The sequence below is a fragment of the Dreissena polymorpha genome, chromosome 4, assembly GCF_020536995.1.
Source record: "Dreissena polymorpha isolate Duluth1 chromosome 4, UMN_Dpol_1.0, whole genome shotgun sequence".
NCBI lineage: Eukaryota > Metazoa > Mollusca > Bivalvia > Myida > Dreissenidae > Dreissena > Dreissena polymorpha.
Window position 1 is genome coordinate 2,038,945 of NC_068358.1, and position 27,943 is coordinate 2,066,887.

Consider the following 27,943-nt stretch of genomic DNA (forward strand, 5'->3'; position numbering starts at 1 on the left):
TTTATTTGGACATATTTTTAATCAATAAAGCCAAGACAATAGTCGGTTTAAGTTAACTAGATAGCATGGGTATACAAGGAGTATTTTAAACTGTAGAATGCCAAGTTAGGATTATTATTATGTTAGGGGGAATGGCTTGTTTGGTTAACTATTCAATATAATTAATACCACTTAAAATTTAAGATTGGTCCAGGACGAAGTTTAAATATAGCAAATGGCAATAACTTTAATCTGTTGATCAAAAGTCCCTTGGTCAATCACCCGAGATCGGAAGCTGAGCAGCTTTTGTGCTGTTTCCTTAGCCATCTTAGAATTTAGGAAATTAGCCATGAAGTCATAAGAGCATATGTTCTAAGCAAGTTTAATGCTGATTGGGTAAAAAATTTGACTTCTAACCCCCCTCTACCCCCCCACCCCCCATTTTTTTTAAACATCTTATAAATTACCACACCTCACATTATACCCCCCCTCTCACCCCCCACCCCCTACCCCTCAACCCCCTCCCAATTTTATTTTTTTCAAACATCTAATAAATTACCACACCCCACATTATTACCCCCTCTCACCCCCCACCCCCTACCCCCCCCACCCCCCCCCCCCAATTTTTTTTACACATCTAATAAATTACCACACCCCACATTATACCCCCCCTCTCACCCCCAACCCCCCTACCCCCCTTCCCCCCACTCCTCCCAAACATCTAATAATTACCACACCCCACATTATTACCCCCACCCCCCAAAAATAATGTTTTTTTAAACATCTAATAAATTACCACACACCACATTTTACCCCCTCTCACCCCCACCCCCTTCCCCCCCACCCCCCCCCCCCCAAAAAAAAATAACATCTAATAAATTACCACACACCACATTATACCCCCCCCTCTCACCCCCCCTACCTCTTGCCCCCCCCCCCCAATATTTTTTTTAAACATCTTATAAATTACCACACCCAACATTATACCTCCCTCTCACTCCCCCCTACCCCCCCCCCCCAGGCCCCCCCCCCAATATATTTTTTTTGAACATCTAATAAATTACCACACCCCACATTATACCCCCCTCTCACTCCCCCCTGATCATGACTGGCAGATGACCCCTATTGATTTTCAGGTCACTAGGTCAAAGGTCAAGGTCACAGTGACTCGAAATAGTACAATGGTTTCCGGATGATAACTTACATTAGGTCAAAGGTCAAGGTCACAGTGACAAAAAAAGGTATTCACACAATGGATTGTCTCATTTTTAAACGCCATTACGCCTTTAACTTTGAGGTAATCAAGTCAAAGATTAAGTTTGCAGGTGCTTGTATCATTAAATACATTTTCCACACATAATATAGTGAATGCTTTGAACTTTGATCATCTTCATTGGTAAGATGGTTACTTTAGAGAAAATAAAGAGGGCTATTGAATTTTGAGGTCAAAAGGTCGAAGATAAAGGCCACATTGGCTTGTAACATGCCAAACATTCCATACCATGTATAGGACTATATACACCAGTATGCTAGTCAGTCTTGATGAAGTATGTCCCCAATAATTTTAAAATCAAGAAATGAAAGATTAAGGTAACATGGATACCTATGCTGCAACTTGGTGGGCATACATGTTTAACATACAACTCTTGTTTCAGGATGAGATGATACCTGGTGTATCCAAGGACCAGGAGGCGTTGCTTATCAACATGGCCAGGCCCATAGTGCTTGCACAGCCACTGGCTTTTGATAAGGGTGAGAATGTGTAGATATATCACTCGATTTTCAGTTTTCTCTGTTGTGTTGTTCTTAAAAATGACTTTCTGTTCTGTGTCATGTAGCTTCAAATAAAGTGTGCTCAGTTACTGTGTTCGTTATCCCGTTCAACTTCACCATTTTCAATAAAAGGGAACTAGTGTCATATATCTTAAATTGATCATTTATGTATTTGGCCTATATTAAAATTATATGTGCATCATTTGCTTTACATCATTTTACAGTTTTAAGCAAACGAATGACTATTTACATATAAAAGAACAGAAAACCAATCACCTTCAAATGAAAATTAATTTAAGTAATTAAAGGCACTTAGATCCTAATTCAGATTCTTGCCGCTTCCATCTATACTTGTTATGTTTACCAACCACCTCCAACCCTGTTGTAGCGGTCCTTGTGTGGCTGAACTACAAGAATGCCTACGAGTACTGGACGGAGCAGCGTCTGGCGCTGAACAAGGAGGTGCAGACGGCGACACGCCAGGTTATTGACAGGCTGCCCCAGATAAGCCCTGCCTCCCAGCAGACACTGAGCACGCTGTTCCTGCAACTCACGGTCGATGACATCGGGCTGTGTCTGCCCATCACGCCATTTGTGAGTGTACTCAACACTTTACATCTGTTCTGCTTTCACACCCAAAAATGGACACTCTTTCTGTTTTTTGTGTGAAAATGTTGCATACAACAGAGAAAAATTAGAAAATGCGATCACAAGTTTTAGAACACAAAATCTAAATAAGGAACTGTCGCCTGGATTGTTAAAATGTAATTATTTGTTCAACAATAAAAAAACAAATTGAATTATCTGATTATATGATTGGTTTTACAATTAAAGTTCCTGGAATACTGACTTTGCACATTTCAGATGCCCCCGAAGGAGGGCATATAGTGATCGCACTGTCTGTCGGTTGCCTGTCTGTCTGTCCATCACACTTTGCATTTAGGTTTCGAAAAATGCTCATAACTTCTATATCCCTTTAGATGTAACATTAATATTTGGTACGCATGTGTATATGGAAAAGGCCTTTCCATATGCACACAAATTTTGCCTCCTTTGACCTTGACCTTGAATTTAGGGTCCGCGTTTAGGTTTCGAAAAATGCGTTTAGGTTTTGAAAAATGATCATAACTTTTATCAAAGCGTTAATCGGGGGCATATGTCATCCTATGGAGACAGCTCTTGTTCATACTTGAATGTAGTTAACATATAATTTCCAATGTTTTGATAAAGGCATTATGCCGAAACGTCAATTAAAGGAGTATAATCAGAGAGTCATACTTGAATATGTTAAGCTATTGTCTGTAATATCAATGAGATGTCCATTATGCACTGTGTCTGTCCCAGGTACCAAGTCGTCTGACAGACAATGAGCCCGGGGCTGCTGTGGTTCTCACCATCGAGAGCACCCAGATATGTGCATGCAGTTCTGGCTCTTTGGTCAGCAAGGGAAAGTTCACAGGTTATTACTTCCTTAACACTTCTCACACAGAAGCAAAGTGAAATGGCAATTTGCAACCAGCCTAAAATCAGTACCTTATGGTCACAAACGTGTCAAAGTGTGCATCTGAGTGGGAAAGGGTTTAGATATAACATCACACAATATTTAATGTATTTAAAAATGTTTTCTTGGAAGAATGCTCTTCATTGTACCCACCATCAATTTCACAGGGTATATTTGAGCCATACTGTAGGGAAATTAGGTGTAATGCATGTGCATAAAGTATTGTCCTAGATAAGCCTGTAATCTGAGACAACACTTTTTGTCTGGACTGGATTTTGCTAAGAAAAGACTTCCTTTAAATAAAAAATACCATAAAAGCTTAAGTGTCATCTCTGATTAGCCTGTGCAGACTGCACAGGCTAATCTGGGTTGACACTTTACGCACATGCATTAAACCCCATTTTCCCAGAGCAAGGCTCATTTGCTTGATAATGTTTGTCAGTCTTCAGCCACTCTGTTGCTTCAAGTGTTTTCTTACTCAACCTTACTTCATTGACATGCTTATTATCATATAATTCTATGTTAAATATAAGCGCTTTATGAATAGTGGAGTTATGTTCCTTGCCTTATTTAACAAAGCCATTTTTAGTCACAAACGTCCTTCACTATTCATCTGATGTTTGCATAACAAGTTGGACATGTTATGTTTGTAGACATCATAAAAGCAATGCAGACATAATAGTTTGGCCAAATGCAGTTGTCATTACCCGACCACATGCTCTCACCCTGGGTATCTATGTTGTTGTTTTTCCACAAAATTTATATTTATACAACCAAACCATTTGAACATCATTAAGAACAGGCATTGCAAAATAAAGGCTTTTGAAACGATAAAATCATCTTGCTTTAGGTTTCTGTGTGCGGATAGCCGAAGATTTTGAGACGTCCCTGGATGACTGGAAACCAGTGAGGGTCGACCCACAAGATCTGGTGATGAACGCCTGTGTTGTTCCAGAAGGGACATATGAAGTGTGCTCCAGAACAACCAACCCACAATCAACAGGTAGCACTGAACTCGGTGTATGGTTTTCTTGTTCATTCAAAAATATCGTGATTGTGGCTATGTTGAATAAAAAGAGGAGTTGTCAGATATAATAAGGCATGAATTTCAACAGAGATTTATTTAATTTTCCAAAATCTCCTACAGTATTAAAGTAAATTATATTAATATGATAATAAAATATTTTATTAATGCTATAATTATCAATTTAAGTTAGTCATTTTCTATTGATCATCACATCTTATATTTATTATGGAAGTTTAAATAATCTTTATTGTTGCTTGCATATGCCACCAAATAATAGATTTTCTTTGGTTGTGAGTGATGCATTATTTAAATCTGAAAAATAATAAGTATCATGAAAAATTTCCCAAATTGCAGTATCATGTTTTGATTGTAAGCCAATTAGAACATCATATTTGTTGGATAACTGCAGGACTGTTAATCTTTCTGCAGATCCGGGCAGCAACGCCAAATGGATACTGAATATCAAATGGGAGATGCGTGGTATCGACGTCCACCTCGATACTAACATCGGCAAGCGGTTGTCTGCCCTTGGCCAGACGCTGACATCTCTGACGGGAGAGGAGGATGAAGAGTACCTGCTGGAGGACCCAGATGAGTGCCTCCATGTGTCACTCGAGGATGTTAGTGATCAATATCAGGTAAAATAACAAGATTGGAATAAATTCTTAAATTATGTCTTGTTCTGACAAAACTGGGATTAATTCTTGTGCGTAAAGTGTCGTCCCAGATTAGCCTGTGGAGTCCACACAGGCTAATCAGGGACGACAATTTCTGCTTAAACTTGATTTTTCGGTAATGAGGGACTTCCTTCAAACTAAAAATACCATAAAAGCGGAAAGTGTTGTCCCTGATTAGCCTGTGCGGACTGCACAGGCTAATCTGGGACGACACTTTACGCACATGCATTAATACCAGCTTTCACAGAACAAGACACAATTATATTTGAGCCTCAGTCTGGTGAAACAGACTTTCATGCATCTGCATAAAGTGTCCTCCCTGATTTGCCTGTGCAGGAACCACATCTGCATAAAGTGTCCTCCCTGATTTGCCTGTGCAGGAACCACATCTGCATAAAGTGTTTCCCCTGATTTGCCTGTGCAGGAACCACATCTGCATAAAGTGTCCTCCCTGATTTGCCTGTGCAGGAACCACACTTTTTGCGTTCATCGGTTTTTCGCCAAGAAGTGACTCCCTTTAAACAAAAAAATCCATAAAAGCAATGAGTGATGTCCTAGATTAGCCTGTGCAGACTGCACAGGCTAATCTGGGATGATGCTTCACGCTCATGTATTAAGCCCTGTTTTCTCAAACCACAGCTAAATTATATTTTAATATTAATTTTACTTTCTTGAAATATATTCCAATTTTTTTAAAGATACAAAAAGTCATTGTGTCATTTACATTTATAAAACACAAATCTAAAAAGCCACCATAACTCACATTTCCATTGTCGTTAACTTTCCATTACATGGTATTCCCATAGTTTCATGTAAATATCATCAAAGTGGTCATATCAACTCATGGATGTGTATGATTGGCAAATCAGAAGGTCTGTCCTCATTTTAGTGGTCACATGACATTAACAAAAGTTCTCATTTTGAATTGCATTGCACATGTACTTAATGTAAATCGTTTTTCTGCTAGAAATGGGCGGCATAATATAACTGTACATGCTCGTTGTCATGACAACAACAGGAAAGCATATTACTGGAAAACCGTTATTGCAGAATAGAATGGCTGTGCTTTGTTTTCACAAAGCATGTCAGCATTGTTGGCTTAAGAATAAAATAAGGTTTAACAATGTAATTAAATTTTTGCGTGCCTTCATTTACTTTTTTATTTGCCGGGACAGCATTCATCACAGCGTGAAACTAACTGACTGACTCTTAACTAGCCGAAAACAATTATACTCTCCTGTATGTCAAAACTATTTTCTTATTAATTGATGAAAGCTGTAAGCAAACAAATGCGACTTTGTAGCTGTACCAACTTGTGTTTTTATGCAACATATAATGTTCAAATATTGAATCGCATAAAAATTAGTTTTTAGCTCGGCTGTTTTCGTAGAAAACCCAAGGTATTGTCATAGCCAGCTTGTCGTGTCGTCCACTGTCAGCCGCCCGCGTCATGCAAAAGCTATGACATTTTGCTCTTAAATCAAAGTGCTTCCACCTACCATTTTGAAACTTCATATGTAGATGCACCTTGATGAGTTCTACATGCCACACCCATTTTTGGGTCACTAGGTCAAAGGTCAAGGTCACTGTGACCTCTAAAAAAATAACATATCTGACAAGCTTTCATTTATTCGAAACTGCACACGCAGCCGAGCGTTGGCACCCGTTATGCGGTGCTTTTGTTATATTTATCCCAGTTTTCAAATATTTGAATATTTGTTCTCATCCCTTAAAATGCACATTTAACTGGAACCCATTGAAATTGTCTAGAAACACACCTGTTGCAGTTGCACACCATGTTGTATTGAAAGTATTGGGCCCCTAAAGCTGTAATTTTTGTTTACCCTTTTCCACTTAGATACATATTTTAACACATTTGTAGTCCTTTAGAAAGTTACATTTAAAGAAAGACCTTTTTTTTACTAGATTCAATTTTAAAGGCTTCATTTCCAACCCTTAGATACTGATGAGCAGCAAACAGCATAAAACCTGAACAGACTAGTTACTCGCAGGCTGTTCTGGTTTTATGCTGTTTGCACATAGCTATTTTCACTTTGCCTCTGAGTGCGAAAGCGTTAATTCAACAAAGCCTGTTTGTATCTTCATGTAGCCTCCCGCTGAGCTGCCCCACAGAAGGACGAGCATTATTGGTGACTCACTGCCAGAGTTTGTGTATGACGCCAGTATTGACCCCAAAAAGAGGGCGCGGTTACTGGAGAAAGAGATGAATGACCAGGCAAAGATTGTTCAGGATCTTAGGTAAGTACAATGTCTTGATGTATTGTTTTACAATGGTGAGTAATTTTTTTGGTTATTTAAAAATAAAAAAAATATGGAAGTTATTTTCACTTATATACATTTCCTATTATCATTTGTATTATATAGCCCCTTTTATCACGTGCATAGGAATTATATATGTAGAAATTTGAAACGTCACTATGATAAAAATCTTAAATGTATGCACTTACTATTTTTGTGTTTAACCCTTTCAGCGCTGGAACCGAATTTTTAAGGCCTTTGCAAACAGTTTGGATCCAGATGAGACGCCACAAAACGTTGCGTCTCATCAGGATCCAAACTGTTTGCTATTCTGAGTATTCTTTGGAAAAAAAATCGAAGAAAATGCTAATTTTAGAAATTCAGCAGACAACATTTTAGCAGACGACAAATTTCCCAGCATGCAAAGGGTTAAAATATAAATATATTGATTCTTGTTCTTAAAGTGTTTTCCCAGATTAGCCTGTGCAGTCTGCATAGGCTTATACTAGAGACTACGCTTTCCGACTTGACTGGATGTCTGTTTAGAAAGTGGGAAGTGTCGTCCCTGATATGCATTAGTGTTTATGCCCCCGGATCGAAAGATCGGGGGTATATTGTTTTTGGCCTGTCTGTCATTGTATGTGTGTGTCCCAAACTTTAACCAAAACTTTAACCTGGTAATAACTTTTGCAATATTCAAGATAGCAACTTGATATTTGGCATGCATGTGAATCTCATGGAGCTGCACATTTTGAGTGGTGAAAGGTCAAGGTCATCCTTCAAGGTCAAAGGTCAAAAAACAAATTCAAAAACATTAACCAAAACTTTAACCTTCTTCATAACTTTTGCAATATTGAAGATAGCAACTTGATATTTGGCATGCATGTGTATCTCATGGAGCTGCAATTTTGAGTGGTGAAAGGTCAAGGTCATCCTTCAAGGTCAAAGGTCAAATTTATGGCTTCAAAGCGGCGCAATAGGTGGCATTGTGTTTCTGACAAACACATTTCTTGTTTTACACCCTATTTTCACAGAACGAGGCTAATATATATATTGAGCAATACAGATTGTAAAGAGTAACTTTCCTCATCACAGGACACTGGGTGCCAGTCATTCAACAATCGACATTGAGACCAGAAAGCTGGAGGAGCTGAAAGGTATCATCTTCAATGACTTCCGCCGTGAGGTGCTCAGCAGAATCAAGAAGCAGGGAGAAAGGGTAACACAATTACACTTACACTTTTGTACATTGAAATGGAAAAGGGTTACTGATATTTAGCCATTTAATATGAATCAATAAAGTGGTATGCAACTATTATTTATCTGCATGCAAGTCTGTTCTGGTTTATTGTGTATTGAGCCTGTCCTCATACTTACAAAACCTATGTACCGAGGATGATATCAAGATTCTTAAGAAAACTGTTTCATATGCCCAATAGATTTGTTATTTAACATTAAGCAATATTCTAACATGGCACGTGTCAAATTTCATATAAACAAAGAAGAAAATCGTCTATGGGTTATTCTGCAATAATTATGGGCGGAGCTTATACACTGAAATCACGCGCTGTAAACAAATCATAACTTCATATAAAATAGTACACAAGAAAAATAAGAAACATTGTATAAATCTTTAGTAAAAATAGGTTAGAATCGAAATAATTCGTGTACCTTATAGTTTGTTGTAGAATAACCCACGGCAGGAAGTCAAGATGCATGGTTTCAAATCACTCGTGCTTTGCTCTCGTGATTTAATACCTTATATTCTTAAATTATTTCTTAATCACAATTAATTTTTAACAAACTTTGAATACATTTAGATTTGTAATAATTTTTTTTTTAAATCAGCCATATTTATTGATACAAAAAAAAAGATTGTTAAACAGTTCATTGAATTGTTTTAAAGTTGATATTTTCAGCGCCATATGTGATTGACTATTCTTTAATAAAAAAACCTCATTGTTTTGTTTTTTGTGCAGGCCTCAGTGTTTAAGGACAAGCTGGGAATAGGTTCTAACCCGACCCACATCAGGTCCAAGTCCTATGGTGGGAGGTTGGGGAAACATAGAGACAGGTATGTTGGTTATGTTGTTGTTTTGTGTTGTAAAATATTTCTTAATTCTTCTCAATACATTAAAGATACCTCATTTTTAACATGTTTTGTGTGTTTTTCTACTGGATGTCATCTGTTTTGAGTTACTTGATTTAGGTATCTAGTGTTTCTTTTCAATTCATAAGGTATTTTTGAGTGAAAATGTTTTGCATTTTTCCCAACAGTACTACATTTAATATCATTTAGGATACCAAGATTCTTTATTGTAAATCTATATCTGTTAGATCAGATAGTCTGCACTGAATACAAGATTTTGAGGTAGATAAAGTAGGCTCATCAGTAAAATCTACCGCTATTATTCAGGATTTCCATATTTACAGGTGCTTTTACCCCTTATCTTGAGAAAACATAGCTGAATTTAATGAATGCTAAATAATCTTATTTATGTAGTTTGCAACAGATGTTTATAGGATACATTTTAAAATCTTATGGTCATGTCTTTAAAAATGTCTCCTTTTAGATCCCAATCTTATATATTGATACAAAGACATTAGCACTTCCCAATGTTAGTTCATTTATTTTATGTTTTCCGGTGGATTATAGAGAAATATCAGTGAAATAAAACTGGTATTTCACCGTTTGAAACAGTAGATTTTTCACTGTTTTACTGTGAAATGACATCATTTTTTCGACGAAATTACGTCATAAATCCAGCCAAATTATCCAGTTTAACTCTTTTACAATTTAAATAAACATTGAAAAAAAGCATAAAATAAAAAGAAAATTTATTGGATTCGATGGAATATTGATTTTTATTCACTCGTGATCATATAAAATATATATTTTCACTCGTGGCTGCACCACTATTTTATATGATCACTTGTGAAATAAAATCGATATTCCATCGAATCCAACAAATATCCTCTATCTCTCTCTCTATTTCACCAATGTAATAAATTGATTCAAAGACATTTGCACTTCCCAATGTTAGTTAAATATCTCTATCTGTTTCACCAATATAATATAGTGATACAAAGACATTTTCCCATCCTTGTGTAAGTTCATTATCTCTGCCTATTTCCCAGTGTGAGTTCATTATCTCTGCCTATTCTCCAGTGTGAGTTCATTATCTCTGCCTATTTCCCATTGTGGGTTCATTATCTCTGCCTATTTCCCTGTGTGAGTTCATTATCTCTGCCTATTTCCCAGTGTGAGATCATTATCTCTGCCTATTTCCCATTGTGGGTTCATTATCTCTGCCTATTTCCCAGTGGGAGATCATTATCTCTGCCTATTTCCCAGTGTGAGTTCATTATCTCTGCCTATTTCCCAGTGTGAGATCATCACTCTGCCTATTTCCCAGTGTGAGTTCATTATCTCTGCCTATTTCCCATTGTGAGTTCATTATCTCTGCCTATTTCCCAGTGTGAGTTAATTATCTCTGCCTACTTCCCATTGTGGGTTCTTTATCTCTGCCTATTTCCCAGTGTGAGATCATTATCTCTGCCTATTTCCCAGTGTGAGATCATTATCTTTGCCTATTTCCCATTGTGGGATCATTATCTCTGCCTATTTCCCAGTGTGAGATCATTATCTCTGCCTATTTCCCATTGTGGGTTCATTATCTCTGCCTATTTCCCAGTGTGAGATCATTATCTCTGCCTATTTCCCAGTGCCCCACAGAGCATGCTGCAGGTGTTGCCTGGCCATTCTCGGGGCCACTCGGACACTACTGAGCTGCCAGAGCTGAATCCACACAAGGTCCAGTTTGGGGAGACGGTCTCCAGCACATACACACCTCCCGTGTGAGTGCAATAGTTTTGAGCCTCACTCTGGGTAAAGGGGGCTTAATGCATGTGCCTAAAATGTCGACCCACATAAGCCAGTGCAGTCCGCACTGGCTTATCAGGGACGACACATTATGCTCTTATGGTATTTTTTGTTGAAAGAAAATCTCTTAAGGAAAATCCAGTTAAGGGCAAAGTGTCATCCCTGATAAGCCTGTGCAAACTGCACAGGCTAATCTGGGATGACACTTTATGCACATACAGAAGCCCCAATTTTCCAGATCGAATTTTATTTGTTATCATGATAGAATTTTTTTAGTTCCATATTGTTGTATGCATATTTTCCTATTAATATCCGTTGATAATTGACAGAACCATGTTTCAGCATTATAATGTGGGTGACAGTGAACTGGGATGGTTGAGTGAGAATTTGGTTTATTTCCTTAAGATACTTATCTTTATTAAATGCAAGTGCTCTTTGTATTGTTCTTATCTATACAGAAATTGTGTCGTTTGTAACAAACAGTCTAAATTCTTAACAGTGATCATATATACCAAATTTAACTTTATCCTACATAAATGATAAAAAGTTTAGAAGGCATATTGGCATATTCTGGGGGAAAAAATCATAAATGTAGAGTGCTAAAATGGTTCCCAAAAGTTTTAAGCGATCAATTTTATTTTGATATTATTCTACTGGTAAGTTATATATTAACTGATTCAAAATTTTAGTGGAATATAACTTTTACTGTTTTCTGAAATTTCTTCCAGAATGTTCTGGGTACAAATTTAAAGTTCTCAAACTAGACCACAATGGAGTCTAACTCAAACTCTTGTCGCCAGTATGTTCTTTGTAAAAAAAAATTCATTGCTTAAAATGGTTGTCAATTTTAATGGGGCCATACATTTGTACAGTTATCAAGTATCTTGGGGCCAGTATTGACCAGAATTTATCATTTGTCAATATGGCTGAGTCTGTTGTAAAGAAATCTAACTCTAGGTTAACGTTTTTGTATTGTAAAAGCAAGTATTTACCCAGCATACCAAAAAACTTATAGTGATGTCCTTAATCCAGTGTCATTTTGACTATGCTTGTTCTATATGGTACAATGGTCTTACACAGTTTTGGAAGAATAAACTTCAGGTAACCCAACATAAATTGATCCGTTTTGTGCTCAATCTTGATTCTAGAACTCATATTAGTCCGGAACATTATACTTCTTTGCAATGGTTGCCAGTTGACAAATGTGTGGAGCAAACAATGCTCTCCCATGTCTTTAAGATCAAAAATGGTTTATCTCCTGATTACTTGTCAGACCAGTTTATTCCCCAAAATTCTGTCCATTCCTATAATACCAGATTAAGTAACAAAGGTGCTTTCTCTGTATCAAAGGTTAAAGGAAATGGGAAGAAGTCCTTCAGTTACTTGGGTTGCACATTGTGGAACAAACTACCATCTTTTATAACCCAGATGACAGTATTGTCTAGTTTTAAATCTGCTATAAAACAACATTTTTTAAATAGAGTAGTTTAATGTATCTTAAGTTACTATGCTTTGCTGTTAAATTTTTACATTTTCCTTTTCCCAATGTCTTATCAGTTCGGATTAATAATACATGCATACTAAATGTGACTTTTTAATTATTGTTTGTTGTAGTAACCTATACATTTTTAATCCATCCACATTGAATATGTGATATAATGATCATAATTGATACATTTTATGTTTTTTGCTTTAAGGTGATACTCAGTTATACTGTGATTGTACATCTCTGCAAAGCTACAATGTGATGTTAATGTTGTGTTCATTGATCTGAATCTCAGTAGTATAGTTCATGTATTTGTTATTATTAATGTAGTTTTAAGTACTTATTTATTACTAGTGCCTCTATATGTTGTGCCACCAACAACAAGGACCACAATGGAAATAAGGGATATTGCTCTTTTTTGTGTAATCCTTAGTGTGCATGCCATAGTGCATTCTATGCATGTACTTTTCAATTATGATTGTTTTTTATGTCCCCCACTATAGTAGTGGGGGACATATTGTTTTTGCCCTGTCCGTTGGTTGGTCTGTTGGTCTGTTGGTTGGTCTGTTTGCGCCAACTTTAACATTTTGCAATAACTTTTGCTATATTGAATATAGCAACTTGATATTTAGCATGCATGTGTATCTCATGGAGCTGCACATTTTGAGTGGTGAAAGGTCAAGGTCAAGGTCATCCTTCAAGGTCAGAGGTCAAATATATGTGGCCAAAATCGCTCATTTTATGAATACTTTTGCAATATTGAAGATAGCAACTTGATATTTGGCATGCATTTGTATCTCATGGAGCTGCACATTATGAGTGGTGAAAGGTCAAGGTCATCCTTCAAGGTCAGAGGTCAAATATATGTGACCCAAATCACTTATTTTATAAATACTTTTGCAATATTGAAGAAAGAAACTTGATATTTGGCATGCATGTGCATCTCATGGAGCTGCACATTTTGAGTGGTGAAAGGTCAAGGTCATCCTTCAAGGTCAGAGGTCAAATATATGTGGCCCAAATCGCTTATTTTATGAATACTTTTGTAATATTGAAGATAGCAACTTGATATTTGGCATGCATGTGTATCTCATGGAGCTGCACATTTTGAGTGGTGAAAGGTCAAGGTCATCCTTCACAAGGTCAAGGCCATCCTTCAAGGTCAAACGTCATATAGGGGGACATTGTGTTTCACAAACGCATCTTGTTACTTCATATTGTTTTATGTACATGTTGTTTCAATGCATTGTGTGTATGTATGCTATCTTCGAAATAAATCTATCAATCAATCTATCTATCTATCTATTTTACCCTACTTTTCTGCCCCTATCTCCCTTTGTAGAACACCAGATGACACGCCCAGACACGGGACCCGGGGCAGGCAGGCCAAGAGCCTCCACATCCCAATGATTGAGTACCCCTCCACGACCTCCTCGGACTCCTATTCAGAGAGCACAGATTCTTCAGATAGCGGGGAAGAGGAGCGGAAGGATGTCTTCGGTGCAGACAAGTAGGGGCAGCATCGGAAACTGAGCCATGCTCTGAAAAAATGGGACTTTATGCATGTGCTTTAAGTTCCATCCCAGATTAGCCTGTGCATTGTGCGGAGGCTAATCAGGAATGACAATTTCTTCCTAGACTGGATTTTTTATTAGACTTTCTTTAAACTAATTAGTAGATACAAGCAAAAAGTTTTGTTCCTGTATAGCCTGTGCGTACTGCACCTGCTAATCTGGGACAATACTTAACACACATGCTTTAATCACTGTTTTCCTTACCTAGAGAAAGGTTCAAATGTAGCTGTTTCTGTCACCAAAATTGTACTTCTGTTTCTCATTGGTCTCATACACTTCTCATTCTTGTTATGCCCTTAATATGGTTTATGTGCAATATTATGTCTTGATATCCACTTCTGTTGTTATCCCATGCCAAAGGTGCAGGGGTATAAAATTGGCATTGTCAATCATTCCGTCTGTCCGTCATTCAGTCTGTCTGTCACACACTTTTCATGGCTATATCTCAGAAACTATATAAGATATCAAAATGAAACTTTATGGGTGTATAGATATCTATGAGGAGATGTGCCATGCACAATTACCATAACCCTACCCTTTCTTAAAGAAGAGTTATTTCTCTTTGTTTTTTATATGATGTAACTTTTCAGGGCCATGTTTCAGATACCATACAAGATTTCAACATGAAACTAAATGTATGTATAGATATCAATAAGGAGAAGTGCCCTGCACAAGAACCATAACCCTACACTTTCTTAAATAAGAGTTATTGCCCTTAATTGTTTTTGTATGATGTAACATTTCAGCGCTTTATCTCAATACGATACAAGATTTCAACATGACACTTCATGGGTGTATAGATATCAATGAGGAGAATTTCAATGCACAAAAACAATTACAATACTGTTTATCAAGAGATTTACACCCATCCATGAACACAATTTATTTGGCGGAGGATATCAATTCAACGAATTTGCTTGTTCATTCATATCTTCACATTACTAAGATTGAGGCAATAATTTTGTCAGAACCATGCATCTAACATGATTCAGGTTTAAGTCTCGATAACAAATTACTCTACAGGTAATATTACTCATAGATGCCATTGTTGTTTAAGTGTAATAATTGTGACAAGGATTTGTTTAATATTGCCCCTTTGGGCAAACATCAGGTTTAGATATTACTCCATTTGCAACAATTTCTTTTAATGGGCTTCTGAGTTTCAATCAAAACTTCAAGCCTATCTCTTTTCCATTATTCAGGGTAAAAATGTTCTGTAGAAATATGCAGATTCAGGTTTTGTGTTAGTACTTAACAACAAAACTCCACAATAAGTAAGTGTAATTGCAGAGTGTATGGTAGCCTACTATTAGTTAATGTAATTGCAAAGAGGATAGTAGCCCAGTATTAGTAAACGTACTTGCAGAGTGAATAGTAGCCTAATATTAGTAAACTAAATTGCAGAGTTGATAGTAGCCCAATATGGGTAAAACTTAATTGCAGGGTGGATAGTAGCCTAATACTATTAAACTTAATTGCAGAGTGAATAACAGCTCAAATTAGTAAACTTATTTGCAGAGGGAATAGTAGCCCAAATTAGTAAACTTAATTGCAGAGTGGATAGTAGCCCTGAGAAGAGCGGCAGAAAGGGGAGCTTTTCCAACCCAAGTGTCGGCAGTGGAGGCTCGAGGTCTGTGATTGAGCCCAACATTGACTTTGAACTCGACGTGAAGGTTGTAATTGATAGCGGCAAGTGTGTGCTGCACCCGAAAGAGGCCCGTGAGGAAGAGTTGAAAAGGTATCATAGGAAATTTCATCATACAGGAGTGGGAAACTTCCTCTGTTTAGCTGATTGATTTTGAAGTATTGTAATTTTTAATTAAAATTTATAAAGCGCTTTTTATTCTGCATTTCATGTTTATTCAAGTTAGTTGACTCATACGAGCTTCAGTTTCATTATTTGTATAACTAAATGCTGTTATTGACGGACCTATGAGCGTTATATTCTTCCTTGAATAAATAATAAATCTTAGAATAACTGACTTATAAATGTATTGCACAACATTCACGATAACCTAATTCTTCATCAGAAAATTATTACTCTCAGTGGAAAGATGCGTATCTTGGTTACTATTTCAGCCTTGCTCTGGGAAAACCGGACTTAATGCATGTGCATAAAATGTCGGCCCATATTATCCTGTCGGCCCATATTACCCTGTCAGCCCATATTACCCTGTCGGCCCATATTACCCTGTGCAGTCCGTACAGGCTAAACAAGGATGATACTGTCTGCTTTTATGGTATTTTTTTTATTAAAGGAATATCTTATTAGCGAAAATCGAGTGTATGCAGAAGGTGTCTTCCCTGGTCGGCACATGCATTTAGCCCTGTTGTCTCAGAATGAGACTCATATCTTGGTCACCATTTATTAACCGTAATTACTCTAAGTTTTTGGACACCCCCGTTTTTAGCCAAAAAATTATTTTTATGTCCCCCACCCACTATAGTGGGGGACATATCGTTTTTGCCCTGTCTGTTGGTCTGTTGGTTGGTTGGTTTGCGCCAACTTTAACATTTGCAATAACTTTTGCAATATTGAAGATAGCAACTTGATATTTGGCATGCATATGTATCTCATGGAGCTGCACATTTTGAGTGGTGAAAGGTCAAGGTCATCCTTCAAGGTCAGAGGTCAAATATATGAGGCAAAAATCGCTAATTTTATGAATACTTTTCCAATATTGAAGATAGCAACTTGATATTTGGCATGAATGTGTATCTCATGGAGCCGCACATTTTGAGTGGTGAAAGGTCAAGGTCATCCTTCAAGGTCAAAGGTAAAAAAAAAAAAAAAAAGCGGCACAGAAGGGGACATAGTGTTTCTGACAAACACATTTCTTGTTCTTGACTCTAAATTTGTTGACTTAGGGGGTTTTCGTCCATAATTAATGACTATTACAGTGTATTTACATTGCTATTTTACCAGAATTCTGCCCTTATCTGGTGACACTTTGATCATGCATTTTTAAAACATGATTAAGTCATAAAACTTGGCAGACAAATGCCTATAAGGCAATTAACCATAACCTTTGCGTTATTGGGTAAATAACTGTGTATACCAGTAATATGCAATGGCCCAGCAGCTTAAAGTAAAACATATATAAAAGTAATTTATACTGTAAGGCGTATTTTTTTACAAGCACATGCTATTATTCGTTGAAACAATTGACGGTATATATATTGCATACCTGTATTCGATAATCAATGCAATATTTTTAGTGTCTCTAAATTCTTTAACACCAGTATTTTTTGTCTCAATTTTTTTGGACACCTGTATTTCTTAAATATTTTTTGTATCTTAATTTCTAGACACGAAAAAAATTAAATAATTTTAAGCGTCCGAAAACTTAAGTAATCAGAGTACTTTATTTTGCTATGTAGGACTAAGAGAGACAAGACTCCAACTCCAGGTACGGAGGCTCCAGGCTCTCCTACTGGTCACCGCAAGATGAAGAAGCATGAGTCAGCCTCTCAGATACCCAGTAGCAAGAAAACACCTGCACCACAGCAACCAGTCATAGAGACCACCGTGTTCTTCCTACCAGGTGTTGATGTAAAGGTAAATTAACATTGAAAAATAGGCCAGTAATATCCAAATCAAGAAAGTATATCATCTAATCATATTTTTAGCTCACCACAGCATTATAATTGTGCTTGTTGTGAACAAGTGGGAAAGTGTCTTTCAGTTTGTGTGTCAGTCTGTGCATTATTGTGTCACCTTTCACTTTAAAAGACATCTTGTTCTAAACCGCTGAGCAGAAAAGAAATATCCCTTGAGTTGTCCTTTATGAGATTTTTTCAATTCTTCCCAGTTTATTGATTGGTCAGGCATTGAGCACCAAATGGGGCTATACATATGTAAACTGCAATATCTGCCTACTTCTGATTCAAATAGGGCAGTTATCAGTTACTGACATATGTATGTGCATTAAGTACTTCTACATCAGCTCACCCAGTAAAATGTTAGTTAACCCTTACCCCCATAAGAAGCAAAGTGAAAATGGCTTTTGCAACCAGCATAAAACCAGAACAGCCTGCGAGTAACTGTTCAGGTTGTATGCTGTTTGCTGCTCATCAGTAACTAAGGGTTGGAAATGAAGCCTTTAAAACTTGAATTTGGTAAGAAAGGTATTTCATTAAATTTAACTTTCGAAGGGACTACAAATGCGTAAAAATTTGTATCTAAGTGTTAAAGGGTAAAAAAAATGACAGAATAGATATGAATGAAATACTGTTAAAAACGGCATTAAGTCCAGAAACAACCAAACAGAAGTTTCTGAAGTTTGCATATTCATGCAAGCATTTTAATTACAAACACATTTTGTAGGTTCGTTACAATTCCAAGACGGACCATGTGAACTCTCCGGCAAACACTCTGTCTGATCATGGTGGGGAGACGCCTGACCTATCTAGCAAGATGGACGACTCCATGAATCTGTCCTCCAGGCGTGGAGGAGTGAAGAAGGCCAACCTGTATGCATGGCTATCACTACAGTCGCTGCCTGAAGTGGGTTGAATGGATGCTTTATATTTTTAGCTCACCTGAGCATAATGTGCTTATGATGAGCTTTTGTGGTCACCTTTTGTCAGTTGTCCATAATGCGTTGTGCGGCGTCAACATTTGCCTTGTTAACGCTCTAGAGGCCACATTAATTGTCTGATCTTCATGAAATTTGGTTAGAAGATTTGTCCCAATGATATCTTGGACGAGTTCGAAAATGGTACTGGTTGTTTAAAAAAACATGGCCAACAGGGGGCGGGCATTTTTTCTTATATGGCAATATATGGCTATATTAAAACCTTGTTAACACTCTAGAAGCCACATGTATTGTCTGATCTTAATGAAACTTGGTAAGAAGATTTGTCCCAATGATATCTTGGACGAGTTTGAAAATGGTTTCGTTTGGTTGAAAAACATTGCCGCCAGGGTGCAGGGCATTTTTCCTTATATAGCTATAGTAAAAACTTGTTAACACTCTAAAAGTCACATATATTGTCCAATCTTTATGCAGCTTGGTCAGAACATTTATTTTTATGATATCTTGGATGAGTTAGAAAATGGTTCTGGTCTGTTGAAAAACTTGGCCGGCAGGGGTCGGTGAATTTATCCTTATATGGCCATAGTAAAACCTTATTAGCTTTCTAAAAGATAATTTTATAGTTCATGAGACTTGGTCAGAACATTTGTTCTAATGATGTCTTAGGCTGCACAGAACAGGTCACTTTGTTTGTATCTCAGGTGAACAACTTTGGGCCTTTTAAGCCCTCTTGTTTATAAAAGCCAAACAAATTGTCTGTCAGTATTTTAGGGTATGTACAATTTTACTTTATATCATGATGATGTGTTGCTAAATATAGTTTTGAAAGGATTTTTGGTAACTTCAAAGCAGCAAATGTGTATGTGAAATTGTTAAGGCTTTAATTAATCTATTTTTCGTTAAAGTACCACATTATTATTGTCTTAGTAACATTAAGAATATTTTAAAGAAAGTTTTGGCTCATTCTATTGTTAACCTGTGAAATGGAAGCAGAATTTCCTGGATATGCTTAGGTAACTTCATGAAATCAATGTCAGAATTTGATTTAATAATTGTTTTTACATTTCCTGTATTACCTTAATTTAATGTCTGTATTTATGTGTAACCCACATTGTTGTTTCCTTGTAGGAGATGGTGATCAGCCCCTGCTTGCTGGTCTACCTAGAGCAAGCATTGGAACCAATACCTCTGTCCTTGACCTCACAGGTCAAGAAAGGTCAGTATATAGTATTCAAGATCTGATTCCCTGTCTTGGTCTATCTAAGAGCAAGCACTGGAACCAATGCCCCTGTATGGAACTCAAAGGTCAAGACTGGTCAGTATACAGTTTTTAAGGTCTGGTTCCCTGTCTTTTGGTCTATCTAGAGCAACCAATGGAACCAATCACCCTGTCCATGACCTCACAGACAGAGCTCCAGATATTTTTTTCAGCTGAGGGGTATTTCACTCATCAAATTTGTAAGGGATGAGTAAAAATCAAAATCAGATAATTTTAAGGAGTATTTATGTTTAACGGATCAGAATTAATAATAAATTGAACATTTAGGGTTAACTTGCTATAACAAGCAGTCTTTTACTCAATAAAGCAATCACGCTTGTTTTATTCAACAGTTTTTCTGTGTTATTTTTTGCCCTGGCTTATAAGCAGCCATTTATCTCTTTTTCCGTCTTGATTTGGCAATACAACACAAACACATGCAGACGCTGTGGCAAACGTCACAAAAACAAAAGCGCTTTCGGGACAGAGACTGCCGGTTAGGACGGCACAGATCGTGAAACAAGCAAGCAGCAAGTATTCACATTACATTATGAATCAAGTGGATTCATTGATTTCAAACCGGATTTCAATATATCCAACAGGTTAAACATGTGCTTAGTCACGTTATCTGAATGGTAAGTGAGTGGTATCCGTAAAACTTGTTTATTATATATGTGTATTTCGGCTGCCTTTAAAAAGTGCTTGAAGGAAACAGGTTTTCCATAGTGCCACACAAGAGATAAACTGATAGCAAAAAATATATGCTTGAAGTTGTGCGATTCGGGTTTTATCGAATGTGATGTTTTCACCATAAGTGTATATCGATTCTCAACAATGCAGCGGGGAGCCCGTTGTGTCAACATCAGCCTTTATCATGGGCCAAAATGAAATGATACCGTTCTGACTGAGGAGTAAATTTGGTTAGGAACCACATTCTATACATAAATGGTGATGTCCCTATGTTTTTACCGGTGTGGACACAATGACAGGAACCAGTCATATTTACATGAATTTATATGCATGTATAAATGGCTAATACGCATTTAAATTGCACTTGATGCGTAATCCGAATTTAGCCAGAAGTTTTTTTACTCAACAAAATTTTAAGTCATGCGTATTTTCTTTTTGTTCATGCGTATTTTACGCAAATACGCATCTTATCTGGCCCTCTGCTCACAGGTCAAGAAAGGTCAGTTTACAGTATTTATAAATAATATTCTGGCTCCCTGCAGTAGATCAGTTCCTGTCTGTCAGGTGTTAAAGATTTAGTAGTTAACTACTTAACTTAGTAGTTAAGGATTTCAAGTGTGTTAATGTATACACAAATTATATTTAGTACGAAAAATAGTGTCAAATTCTACCATAAGGTTAGGATCTATAAGGAATAATACAGTTCTACTCTTTTAAATCAACAGTTCGCATATGAAAAACACTAAACATCATGAAAGTGTATTATATTATCATTGTATGTGAAAGTCTATCGTCAAATCATTCCAGAAACTGAAAAGCAATTGCCCTTGTTTTATTTTATTCCAGGCTTGATAAGAAAAAATAATACTGGTGCAGGGGTGGCAAAATCAATTTTTTTCCTTACCTTGATTTAAAAAAATGCTGCTAGCAACTTTTTCATTAAGCAACTATATTGATCATAATAATATGTTCACTTGGTGTGCATGCTTTGGGACAAACCAGACAATATTGAGAATCGATTTTCCCACCCATGCTGCTATAAGCATAACAGATCACACATTGTTATGGTGATGTATTCATGTTTCAGGTCAGCCTGTTAAGGAGAACGAGATTGATTCTGACCTCAACGGTTCCTACATGTCGATAGGCTCCCCTACTTTCCTGGGCCAGTTCCCGGTAGACATAATCGTGTTCATACGCGTGGAGCCCTCCATTATACGCTTCAACTGTCTGCCTGTGTCACGCGTAGAATGCCTCCTACAGGTAACTAGTAAAGTCTTCTTTAGTCTTCAATATATTGCAACAAGAGGGAACATACAGGTATTCGCATTGCTGATTTATACTGCCTACTGTCTTTTACATTTACATAAATATCCATAAAAACATGCAATAACATGTATTCATGAATCACAACAATTATTCACCAGGTCCCATCCCTTGAATTCGTGTTTTCCACAAAGCGTTCAGACATTGAAGCCAATCCTGCCTCAGTGGAGGGCCCCTCACCAGTGAAAGTGAAAGGTATATTTGAACCTTGCTCTGGGAAAATAGGGCTTAATGCGTGTTGGCACAATGGGAAAATAGGGCTTAATGTGTGTTGCCACAATGGGAAAATAGGGCTTAATGCGTGTTGGCACAATGGGAAAATAGGGCTTAATGCGTGTTGGCACAAGCGAATAAGGGACGGCTTTTTCTGCATAAATTGGATTTCACTAAGAAGAGACTTCCCTTTAACGAATAATACCCTAAATACAGAAAGTGTTGTCCCTGATTTGCCTCTGCAGACATGCATTAAGCTCCGTTTTTCCATAGCACCTCTCATTCCAATATTTTGTTTTATGGAAATGTGGTATCTATGTGTTTCTGTCAAATAATGAAGTATGTTGTTTTTATGAAATCTTTCCTTGAGTTCACAAAGATGTTAATATTTAAATTGGTACTTTTTTAAGTAATATGAGGTGATAAGTTGAATCAGTCAACACAGGATTATGATTGACCCTTTAAAATAATAAACAAAGTCACAAAGAAGTACTATAGTAGTTTGATTGTATTAAGTTTTGTAATTTAAATATAAAGTCATTTTAAATTTAAATTTGCAGTCAACACACAATCAGCATCAAAGAAAGCGCGGGAGCGTACAACCAGCGGAGGTCTCGAAACAAAACTGCGCAGCTTGAGCTCGGCCTCCGACCTTGGAATGATGACCTCGTCTGGTGGCCTCAGTGTGACTGGTTGCCTCACCGACTTCTCCCTCTACATCTTCCATCCCTACGGTGGCGGGGGTCAGAGAAAAAACCAGTCTGCCTCGCCTAGACTGCTTGGTATATTGCTTGTGTGAATTTGATAGTGAATTACATTCTTGCTACATATGACTGCTTAAACAAATGTGACTGAGCACGATTACAGTGTCAATCTTACATGGTACAATATTTTGTTATGAAAACTAATATTATTGCACAAGTGTTATTATGGCAAAATCTGATATTCTTTGTCCATTTTGCAAACCGCTATTTGTCAGTTTGCTGTACATTTATTGCTGGAAACTTTGGCAGAAGAATGCCCATGTATTGCTCTGGTGCAACATGTCTACAAACTTAACAAAATATTTGCTGTATCAAACCTTGAAAAACAGGCAAAATTACCGCATTGTGCTTCTTGCTGGTTTTCCAAGCTGGACTACCAGGTTACTTTTTTCAGCTGTTGACATAATTTAGAGGAAAGTAAATATAGAAAACCCACTTGTTCTATTATTTGAAACATCATCTGCCATACTGATCATTGAAATTAGCTTCCTTCTTAAAAAACAGGGCTTTATGCATGTGTGTAAAGTGTCCTCCGAGATAAGTCTGTGCAGTCTGTGCAGTCTTATCTGGGAAGACGCTTTCTGCTTTTATGGAATTTTACATTTAAAGCAAGTCTCTTCTAAGCAAAAATCCAGTCTAGACCCTGATTAGCCTTTGCAAACTGAAAAGTGTAATCTGAGACGCACACATGCTCTCTCTCTCGTTGTGCAGGCAGTATAGAGGAACAGAAGGTATTGGAGGATGTTCAGAGGAAGGACTCACTGAGTCTAAACCTTGAGTATGTCAACCTCAACATCTCACGCACGCGCAAACTTGAGCTCAAAGTGGACAAGGCCACACCAGAGAAGTGTAACATAGTCAGATTCTCGAGTACGTGCCTTGTTAATTGTTTCTGTTGCTTTATTGCTTTCAAAACTATGGCTTTGTCGAAGTGAGAAGGTGAATTATTAAAGGCTAAATTGTTGCTTTGGCATAGTAGATATGGTGTCTGCCTAGCGACCCAGAGGTCATGGGTTTGATCCCTACAGTGGGAGTGTTCTGATGATCTCCCTTAAAGACACCAAGTACTGGTTCTAGGCCCAGGAAACAAAGTCCTGAGTGTTTAAACATGCAATTGAGCTTAAATCAGGAGGTTTTATAGGTATGGAGTCTTTTTGGAGATGCATGGGTGATAAACCTCATGTTTATCTACTGTGCAAATCAGTAAATCTTTAGATTTTATAATCAAGTTTATTCTGGAAGCTTTTCAGTTTTTAAAGATGGCAATGTTGAATTTTGTTGTTATTTACCAATAAATCCCTGTTTAAAAGAATAAAACATTTGTGTGAACGCGGCCATTCAACATTTTATAAATTTTGTATCTTGTGAAAATAACCCAACACTTTCAAGCACTTTCAATAAAACCTCCCTATAGTATTGCAGCATTGTATCATGCTCATAAGAAGTAATATGATATTGTTGTTGAGCAGTTGTTTTTCCTTTTTTATAAAGCTGTGTGTGACATAGGCCTGGCAGCATTCAAGTACGACATGAGGCGACTTTCAGAGATCCTGTCATTTCCGAAAGCCTGGTACCGTAGAAATCTCGCCCGTCGTTTGTTTCTTGGAGATGAGAGTTGGGCAATGGATGATGAAGGTAACAATAATAGTTGCACTTGATTTTTGTTTGTGGTTTCTTCTTGTTGTTGTGTGTTTTTTATATGTTTTCAAAGTTCCTATAGTTCCGTCTAGTTTTCATATCACACCAGTAGCAATTCTTGATTACCCAGAGCATCCCTGATAGTGTGAAATAATTGATGTTGTAACTATAATGGTGTATAATAGTTATATATAAATTATAATTCTAATTCAAACACAGGCACATACACAATTAAAATTTATTTTGTTGTAAATATTTTTAACTTTTATTGTGAATTTTTGTGAGTGGCCTTACTCTGTTGTTTGTGATGCTTACTCATTTTTTTTTATGACATCTCCTATGCCAGGTCTATATTTAAAAAAAAAAATCACAGAAATACTCCATGGGTGGTCTTCTACACAAGTTGTATGTATATGTATATAGACTTAAACAATCATGATAGATTACTCTGAGCTGAACAAATGATAAATCAAGTTTAATCAGGTTAGCGATATAGAGATATTGTTGCCTTCTTGTTTTGAACCATGGAATTAAGTGTCTTGTTTCATAATTGTAACTATTGTTAGTGGTTTGATTTTTTGCATACACAATGTAATGGTGAGTTTTGTTGAATGTGCCCAGTTTTAACTGTGGTGCTTTCTTTGTACACTTTTCCGTCCTGTTTTAGAATTGTTATCTAGGAGAAAACGTCGCAAGCGAGGTAAATGCTTGAAATATGACTCATTCAGAAAAATATTCCCCCGAAAAAATATTAGCCAAGAGAAATAATATCCAAATGTCTTCATTCTTTAAATTGTTGCTTATTGCTTTTCCCTGCCGCATAATTAAAAAAAAATTATTTCAATTTCTTTCAATAATGAGTTTTCATCTGCATGTGAGTTTTGATGTTAGGAATTTGTTCCTTTTAAATGCAAAATATGTAACTGGACTGAAAATAAATAATATTCTAAAAAATACAATACATGTATGTAATTTGTAAAACCCAGCAGTAACATTTTGCAATTTAAACTAATGAAAAAGCAAAAGCTTTCCCATGAAAATTCATGCAAAGCAGCAATATACCTCAACTAACATATTTACATGCCTTTCCTTGACTCTTTAATGCATTGCAACCTTTCAGCTTCTCCCATATAGATAACACACAATGTCATGAAAGTCCTCTCCCTTATTGGTAACTGTTGTATTATATACTGGCTGGTTAGCAGTTGGTCAGCGCAAAGCTATGCCAAAATTGTTTAAAACTTGTAATATGGCAAAGATTTTTACTTAGTTGTGAGTTTGTTTAAATGCACTAAAGGTTTTTTGATGAAGTTAAGGTGACTTTTAAATATCTTTGGTGCACTATGCTTTATAAACCATTCAGCATCTGCATTACCTCTTATTGCAATCATTTATTGTGCTCAACTTTGTCGTTTGTTTAAGTGATATGAAAATCAGTGCAAAACATTGCCAACATATAATCCTGGAGGTGGCAAAAGTTTGATTGTAAGTACAGTGTATAAACAAAGTGGAACTCCAGCTGTACCAGCATCGGATAACTCGCAATTCCAGTACACGGTCTTTCAGTTTCCGCAAGTGATCTACGTGACCTATTGCAAATAAACAACACATTTGGGTTTTATTTTAATGAGATTATATTACAAACAAAGATATTTAAAAAATGGTAAATATAGTAGCATATGTCACAGTAATTTTCATTTATAATTCCTACATCTACATGTAATATGAATATTTTTGCTCCTTTTATGTGTGGTATTGTGTTTATCATGAACCATTTCCATTTCATTTTATGTTTGATGTTTATTTATTTTTACGTTGCATGATTACTCTTTATTAACCCCATAGAAGCTTTTGACAAACACAAAAAAATTACTTCATCCTATATAATTAAAAGATAAGTACACCATTTAAGTGCTATTTTTTCCCGAGCAAAATAAGGCTTGTTCTCTTTGTATGGTATTTCCTAATTATTTCTTGCATTCATTTCACTGTGACAGTGACATGAATCAGAGGGGGTAATCACGTGATAATCAAGATGGCGACGTCCATACCGAGACAGTTATTTTTGCCGTTTTATACCCTTTATTACTTCTGTTTATTTTTTAAAAGACGCTCACTTTCCAGCCATATCAGTAAAAAGTCGATTAGCGTTTATTTCGTATTTAAATTCGCTTTATATCTCGACTTTACTCCACGCAAATTTTCTTAGTGGAGCACTAATTAGGTCATCCCGCTAAGAAACTTCGCACCGGGTAAAGTCGAGATATAGAGCGAATATTCCTGTGAAATAAAAGCCAGTAACTTTCTTCCTAATATGGCTGGAAAGTGATCTGAATAAAAAATAATAATACACGTAATAAATGGTATTAAACGACGAAAAATACCTGCCTCGGCATGGACGTCGCCATATTGTTTGTCACGTGATTACCCCCTCTGTTAATTGTGATTATAATTTATGTCGATCTTTTCTGCAAAAGAAAATTTAAAAAGTTATGATTGTGTACATGCTTTTTTTTATCAGAAAAAAATTGATAGGCAGAAGAATACAAGGCTTTGTATCCAATCAACTAATTGTTTACAATCATGATACAAAATTAAAGAGAAGTCTGTTATCAATATTTAGTTGTTGACCCAAAAAAATATGTGAACACATGCATCAGAAACAAAGCCTGAATAATTGAAGATTGGTTTTAATGAAGAAGTTTAATGTAGTAGTTTTAGCTCTAATCATAATCTATATTAGAAAAGATTTATGTTGATTCGAGTTCTGGCTAGGTCAATTGGAGAATTTTAATAAGTAAGATTTCATTGTTTATGAAAACTTACTGAATAAAAAAAATGCATTAAAGGAACAAACCAATTGTTTACGTGACAGAGCTTCTGTGGCGGTCATGTGTTTGTTTTAGTTACTGTTGTGTTGTTGTTGTTGTTATGCTGTGTGTTGTTTCAGACAGCTCAAGTACATCCTCCACAAGCTCCACCCAGGTCGGGGCCAACTCCACCTTTGTTGGGGGCGGGGACTCCTTCCTGGCCCCTCCCTTCCCTAGCAAACCCTTCACCTCCTCCCCCGCCCTGCATGTGCCTGTGTTGCACGAGCGTGATGGCGGCCATTACTTCCTTGGTCACCACAGGCGGGGGTCGTCTGGTGACAAGGTCCATGTACAGATAAGACCGGACTTTAAAAATGAGCTTGCCTACCAAATGTCTCAGCACAGAGGTGTGTTCACCATTTTCATTCATTTTCTTCATTTACTTCTGCTGTCTTATCATTCATTGTTGTTTTCTTTACTCTATACTAAACAGGTATGCATTCACCATCATAGCTACTTAAAAATTGTTTTTTATCCCCCGCCATAG

At 36.8% G+C, this 27,943-nt stretch overlaps 1 protein-coding gene across 1 annotated transcript in view; it reads left to right on the forward strand.

Moving 5' to 3' along the window:
• LOC127879892 (transmembrane protein KIAA1109 homolog) overlaps positions 1 to 27,943 on the forward strand; it is a 149,313-nt gene that overhangs the window by 105,299 nt on the left and 16,071 nt on the right. Inside the window, exons 47-67 of the mRNA XM_052426974.1 lie at positions 1,635 to 1,731; positions 2,141 to 2,346; positions 3,097 to 3,211; positions 4,104 to 4,256; positions 4,710 to 4,918; positions 7,068 to 7,216; positions 8,312 to 8,435; positions 9,196 to 9,290; positions 10,943 to 11,074; positions 13,928 to 14,095; positions 15,715 to 15,897; positions 17,541 to 17,718; positions 18,487 to 18,666; positions 19,826 to 19,913; positions 21,733 to 21,908; positions 22,073 to 22,166; positions 22,745 to 22,966; positions 23,660 to 23,818; positions 24,440 to 24,583; positions 25,254 to 25,286; positions 27,537 to 27,803. Of these exons, the coding sequence (XP_052282934.1) occupies positions 1,635 to 1,731; positions 2,141 to 2,346; positions 3,097 to 3,211; positions 4,104 to 4,256; positions 4,710 to 4,918; positions 7,068 to 7,216; positions 8,312 to 8,435; positions 9,196 to 9,290; positions 10,943 to 11,074; positions 13,928 to 14,095; positions 15,715 to 15,897; positions 17,541 to 17,718; positions 18,487 to 18,666; positions 19,826 to 19,913; positions 21,733 to 21,908; positions 22,073 to 22,166; positions 22,745 to 22,966; positions 23,660 to 23,818; positions 24,440 to 24,583; positions 25,254 to 25,286; positions 27,537 to 27,803 (3,172 nt within the window). The remainder of the gene's footprint in view (positions 1 to 1,634; positions 1,732 to 2,140; positions 2,347 to 3,096; positions 3,212 to 4,103; positions 4,257 to 4,709; positions 4,919 to 7,067; positions 7,217 to 8,311; positions 8,436 to 9,195; positions 9,291 to 10,942; positions 11,075 to 13,927; positions 14,096 to 15,714; positions 15,898 to 17,540; positions 17,719 to 18,486; positions 18,667 to 19,825; positions 19,914 to 21,732; positions 21,909 to 22,072; positions 22,167 to 22,744; positions 22,967 to 23,659; positions 23,819 to 24,439; positions 24,584 to 25,253; positions 25,287 to 27,536; positions 27,804 to 27,943) is intronic.